The 6,056-nt window shown below is 55.9% G+C and overlaps 1 protein-coding gene across 1 annotated transcript; it reads right to left on the bottom strand.

The window, feature by feature from the left end:
- Ubald1 (UBA like domain containing 1) lies at window positions 1-6,056 on the bottom strand. Its single transcript, XM_036198170.1, has 3 exons — window positions 5,249-6,056; window positions 1,582-1,641; window positions 1-1,096 (listed from the first exon to the last, which is right to left on the bottom strand). Exons 1-3 carry the CDS (start codon window positions 5,366-5,368, stop codon window positions 746-748), a joined length of 531 nt encoding a protein of 176 aa, XP_036054063.1. The 5' UTR covers window positions 5,369-6,056; the 3' UTR covers window positions 1-745.

Raw genomic sequence — 6,056 nt, 5'->3', positions numbered from 1 at the left:
TGGTGGTAGGTTGGAATTCTTTTCTCTTTTGTTAAAAGGGGGATAGGAAATGAAGATCAGGTACCCCTGGGCTCTGGGGAAGTGGCATGCAGGGAATCCCAGCAGGCAGGCACTGGGGGATGGGTAGAAGAGTCCTGGAGTTTCCCATAATCCTTTGCAGGAAACAGCAATGCTGGCAGATAAGGAGGTGGAGTGAGGCAGGGCCCTTGGGAAGAGGGGATGTCAGGCCAAGGGGCTTGGGGCTCACTCTAACATGCAAAGTCCAGCTGCCCCATAATCAAGGGTGCTTTTGAAGAGCGACATACGTATAAATACATAGACACAGCTACACGCACACATGCGGAGAAGGCTCTGCATTCCCAAGGGTGGGGATCTAGGCCTATTGGACCCAAGACAGGAGTCAGCCATGTCTCCTCCACCAAGTGATTCTCTGAAACACTCCAGGTGGTGGGGCTAGGCAGGTAAGTCTTCGTTGGGATGGCTGCTTGGTCTCCAAGGTGCTGCCCACCAGGCACCCAAGCCACTTTTGAATCAAATCCATGCGAGCTGGGGGTGCCTGTGCTGTGAACTTGCGTGCGTGCAGCTGTGCATGCTGGCACAAGACTGCCTGGCTAGAGTCCAGTCTCTCCCCTCCAGGGCTCTGGGGTGTGTGGGTGCAGACAGAGGAGGGGTGAAGGGGCCCACAGAGACATCCTCTCCCCCACCCCACGGGGCCCTGGCCTCCGGGAGGGGGGAGGGGCCTCCCTTATCTCTCTGCTTCCATGGCAGGGTGGGCCCTTGGTTCTGAGGTGGCCTGTTGGGGGGCCAGAGGAGGCCAGTCTGAAGCCGGGGAAGGGGGTGCTGGAGTCCACAGGGGCGGCTGCGGCTGGTGGTGCTGTGGGCCTCCTGGGGGCGAGGCTGCAGTTGGCCAGCTGGGTGTCGCAAAGCTGCCAGTGGCATGGGGGAAGTGCGGTGGGGGTGATGTGGCCGACGTGGCCATTGGGCTGCCGCTGCTGCCACCACCGTGGAAGCTTTCAGAGGCCTTGAGACGGGAGAACATGGTGAGGGCGTCAGGGAAGTTGGGGGGCGTGGCAGGGGTGTTGGCGGGAGTGCACATCTGTGGGGGAAGAAATGACAGATGGAGGACTGAGCATCTCTTTCTAGGGCCTTTGCTGCCTCTAAAACCCAGGAGTTATCGGGAGTCACGTGGGTTACATGTGGCCCCAGTTGGTCCACCACCCAGGGACTAGATCATAGCAAAAGGCATCAAGATGGGTTGGTCTGGCTTCATAGAGACCATACCACCTGGCACAATGCCTCTTGCCTTGGGTGTGAAGCTTCCCAGCCAGTGGTCAGCACGGCAGCCCTGGCAGACTGCCTGGCGGGAGCTGAGCACCAAGGGCCAGTGTTCTTTGGGTTCTAAGGGGCCCAGGCTGCCCACACTCCTGCAGACCTACCTCATGAAAGCCCTCCCCTCCCCAGGCCATGTACAACCCTCCTCCTCCTGAAGTTTCCCTAGGTGTAGCCAATAAGCTCAGCCTCCCCCTGCCCAGACTAGGAGTCGCCAGTGTTGCCGCTTTTGGGTCTCCAGGGGACACTTACCATCTGGTGGTGGTGGCTGTAGGGGATGTTGGTCTCCTGGAAAAAGGCGCTGAGGGCTGTCTGCAGGGAGAAAGACTGTACTTACCCTCCAACCATCCCAGTGGAACAGGGTGAGCTAAGGTCCAGCAGTATGCCTGTGACCACCACCTGAGGAGGCGTCATGCAATTCACAGCAGGTTGGACGGATAGTGAAGATCCTTATAACAGCTGTTTGCCACCAGTCAGGTGCCTGTGGCTTACTGAACCCCTGCCCCTCACCCCAGCATCGTTTGGGCTCTATTATGGCCTGGGTCTGTCACCCCAATCAATGGGTGGCAAATCCACACACTTCTCTGAGCCTCAGTATCCTCATATGTAAGCCAGAGACTCTTTTTATTTTTTTTAAAAATGATTTTATTATTGTTTTATTTATTTGGTTTGTCTGAGACAGAGTTTCTCTGTGTAGCTTTGGAGCCTGTCCTGGGACCAGGTTGGCCTCAAACTCACAAAGATCCACCTGCCTCTGTTTCCTGAGTGCTGGGATTAAAAGTGTGAGCCACCACCACCTAGTTTAAGTGATTTTATTTTTATTTTATGTATGTCTGTCTTTTGTCTGCATGTTGTCTGTTGGATCCCCTGGAACTGGAATTACAGACAGTTGTGAGCGGTCATGTGGGTGCTGGGAATTGAACCTGGGTCCTCTGGAAGAGCAGCCAGGGGAGCCAGGGGACTCTTAAAGAATTATTCTTAGCCTACAGGGTAGAGACCTGCTTCTCAGTAAAACATCCCTCTCTAGAGGGATGTCTCTAACATTGAAAGCTAGAGAGCGACCCAGAAACTGAACCCACCACAAAACTGAAGACAGTTCCCACGACAGCTTAAGGGACATCTCCCCAGCCACCTGTTGTTGGCTGGTTCCAAGCTCCAGCCTCTCCAAGCAGGGCTCTATCAAAATAGGAACACTTTATGCACATATGGGGGCACACACCTTTGATCTCAGCACTCAGGAAGCAGAGGCAGACAGATCTCTGAGTTCAAGGCCAGTTTGGGCTCCAAAGTGAGTTCCAAGACAGCCAGAACTATTTCACAAAGTAGCCTTGTCTCAAACAAACAAACAAACAAACAAACAAGAATAAGGGCAATCCCAGAGGCCAAACTGGTATCACCCACTTTACAGACAGGAAAACTGAGGATGAAGTAACTTTCTTTTTTTTTTGAGACAGGATTTCTCTGTTTAACAACCCTGGCTGTTCTGGAACTCACTCTGTAGACCAGGCTGACCTCGAACTCACAGAGATCTGCCTGCCTCTGCCTCCTGAGTGCTGGGATTAAAGGTGTGGGCCATCACAGCCCAGCTGAAGCAACTTTCTTAAAACTCTTGTCTACCATGAGGCAGGAATGGCATCAGAACCCTGGACTGAGGCTCTAGGCAAACTCTCAAGACTGGCCAAAGTGCAAAAACGGACCTGGCCAGGGAGAGAGCTCCAAGGTGGCTTCAGGAAACCCAAAGGATGACGTTTGTCTTGACGTCTGTCTTGGGCCTTCAGGAAAAGAGGAAACTGGTTGCTCTTGTGACAGCACTGGGTGAGGAAGGCTGTCAGTGGGTGAGGGTCCTGAGGAGCCTGCTAAATCCCAGTATTACTACTCCTCTGCCGATGAGCCTCCCAACACACCCAGAAACCCAGTCTGACTCCCAGGACTTGCTCTCTCTCTCTTTTTCCTTCAAGTATATTCAAATGAACTATCCTGGGGATCTCCTACAGCAGTGTCCCCAAACACTGAGTGGAGCCCATGGTGGGGCAGCTGTCCACCCTTGCCACCCCCTACCCAGGACTCCCACTGTTCTCTCAAGGCCACTGTGAGTTCTCCATTGAAAAATATCTGCCCAACTACACACAGGTCCCCTCCCCCACAGCCTCTGCCCCCATTAGCACCTGAGTCTGAGAATGTGACCCAGAAACACTGCCTGGAGTATGCTGAAAATCAGGAGGGAGAGGGAGGGCTAACCATGAGGAACCCCTCACTCCTAGGCAGATGACTCAGGTTAAGAGGGGGGTGTCCACACCTACTCTCCATTTTCTATATGGTGACAGGGCGACCATGCAAAGCCAAGCTCACAAAGAACCAACTGCGTGTCAGTCAGACTCAGTTTCCAGGCTGTCCCGTGGGGACAGTTCTCCCTAATCCTTATAGCCATATTTCTCAGTCCATTCCTTCAAGCCTGAGGGACACACTGTTCCACACTGATAGATGGGCTAGGAATCCTCCACATAGCTCATTTCCCACGGGACACCTGCCTGCCCAGCCTCAGGCAAAGAGAGAACCCTGAAAGCACAGCCACTGGGCTCCAGCAACTGCCATGAATGTGGTTTTACAAGTTTTACCACATCCAGCCCTAGAGACGAACAGGGCAGATTAGGATTGTGGCAGAGGTGGGGAGTAGGGCACTTCTCCGGGGTGGGGCTGCAGGGGGAGGGGAGGGAGGGAGACCATTCAGGCCTTAGAGGCTGATGACTCTAACACTGCTACCCTCAGGGGTGTGGAAACTGAGGCTACAGAATGAAGCCTCCTGTCTCCTGCACAGGGACAATGGCCTGAAAGTCTGGTAGGAAGGAGGTTAGCAGAGCAAAGGCTTGGTTTACAGAGGTGGAAGGGAGGGCATGATTTTGATCCCACTTCTGTACCAGGAAGCTAAAGCCTTAGTCTGTTTCCTGGCTCTTCCAGAGGCTTCTCTGGGATGGCTCCCATCGGAAAACCAGGTTCTGCGGTTTCCAACTGTACACAGACTATTGGACTGGCTTTCGCTGCGACTTCACACCTTGAGGCACACAGCTTCAAGACCTCTGGCCTCATCTCTAGATGCCAGCAAGGAGTAGGAGGTTTGAGTTAGAGGATAACACAAAAGACTGGGCACACTACTACTTTACAGGCCAAGAAAAACCTGGGAGTAGCTGGGAGCCAGACTGGCACTCCGCCCCCTGTCTAGAATGACCTAAAATTAGTGAACCGTATGCAGTACACCATCCCAAGGTACAGGTTTCTCTGTCAGGCCGAGGACATTCAGGCCTTCATAAGGATCCCGCCGCCCCAGTTACACCTTTGGAGTGGGTGGGGTACATATATACACATCCTAACAATTTAGTACGAGGACCCTGAACACCACCCATACACTCCATGCCGTATGTGTACACACACCGCACCATACCCAGCATGGCCACCATCCGCAAACCGCCACCTATGTACACGCTGCACACACACCAAACATGACACCCGGTATCCGTACATCAGACACGCTCTCGGGCCGGGCTGCGCGTCCACACACGCGCCCACACGTCCACAACCTTCGATGTGCCCTACTGACGCCCAAGCGCGGTGCGTGCGTAAATACAAATGCACATGTACGTGTGCGCACACGCCGCAAGGCGCCCACCGGGCACACCGACCCTGGGACCGCTGGCTCGGAGCGACTCCACCTCCGGCCCGGTCCAGGTCGTCCTCCAGGCGGTCGTCTGTTTCGCCTTCAGCCGTTACCGGGACAAAGGGGAGGGGTCCTTGATCTGATCGCGGGGTCCCCGGGGCAGCCCCGTTTCCGGGGCTCGGGCCTGGCCGTCGGTGAAGCCCGCAGTCCGCACCCCGGCACGTGTCCACACCGCCCGCGCCCGGTCCCGGTCCCGGTCCCCCTACGCACCTCGAACTGCCAGTGGGCCGCCTGCAGCAGTTGCTTCGCCTGGTCGGCCGCACAGCCCGCAGTCAGCACGAACTGGTTGATCATCACCTGGTGTTTGAGCTCGTCCATGTTCACGGACATGGCGCCGCCGCGCAGCCCGCTCCGGCCTCCCTGCGCGCTCGCGCCTCGCCTCACGCGTCCACCATTAGCGAGCCGGCCCGGCTAATACAAATATTTACTGTGCGCTCTGACTCACCGCGCCTCGCTGCCCGGCGGCCTGCGGAGCATGCTGGGATGTGTAGTCCGCGACGCCCCCGCCGAACGGGCCGGGGAGGAGAGGGGACGCCCTTTCCCTAGCGGATCTTAGTGGGGCGCGCAGCTCCTGCCCCAGGCTGTGATGCCAAGTCTGGGACCCGGACCACAGCACAAGGTTGTCATGTCACGGGGTCCCAGAAGTCCTGCAGCCTGCTGTGCTTAACATCACAGTGTTAGTAGGCACTCTCTTAGGGGACTCTCCGAAAGCTTTGGCCCAGCTCCACTGCCCTAGGCTGCAAGCTGCGAAAAGTCCCGAGACTTAGAAGACGCTCGGTGAACCACAGCATCTGCCTTTCAAGGCGCTGCCTTAAGTCACCACCTCCAGGAAGCCTTCGGGGCTCGCAAGGCAGCCTTGCCTGACTCTCGGCCTGTCGCGCAGGAGGAGCGTCTACAAAAAGAGACAGCTCTTGTGGCCTCTGGCCAGGCCAGTGGTCTCTGCAGCCTTGGAGTCCCTTTCCCTTCGGTTCCTACTCTCCCAAGCAAAAAAAGAAAAAGAAAAAGAAAAGCCTCCGCA

This window comes from Onychomys torridus, chromosome 8 (genome assembly GCF_903995425.1).
Source record: "Onychomys torridus chromosome 8, mOncTor1.1, whole genome shotgun sequence".
In the NCBI taxonomy this organism is placed as follows: Eukaryota; Metazoa; Chordata; class Mammalia; order Rodentia; family Cricetidae; genus Onychomys; species Onychomys torridus.
The sequence above is the reverse complement of the archived record's forward strand: the minus strand, read 5'-3'. Positions and strand labels throughout refer to the sequence as shown.

What these genes read in the sequence shown, in the direction of transcription:
- Ubald1 (XM_036198170.1), bottom strand. Translation starts at nt 5,368, where the DNA reads ATGTCCGTGAACATGGACGAGCTCAAACACCAGGTGATGATCAACCAG. An exon ending in CGGCCCACTGGCAGTTCGAG is followed by an intron (nt 1,642 to 5,248) that starts GTGCGTAGGGGG and finishes TTCTCCCTGCAG; the next exon opens with ACAGCCCTCAGCGCCTTTTT. An exon ending in ACAGCCACCACCACCAGATG is followed by an intron (nt 1,097 to 1,581) that starts GTAAGTGTCCCC and finishes CTTCCCCCACAG; the next exon opens with ATGTGCACTCCCGCCAACAC.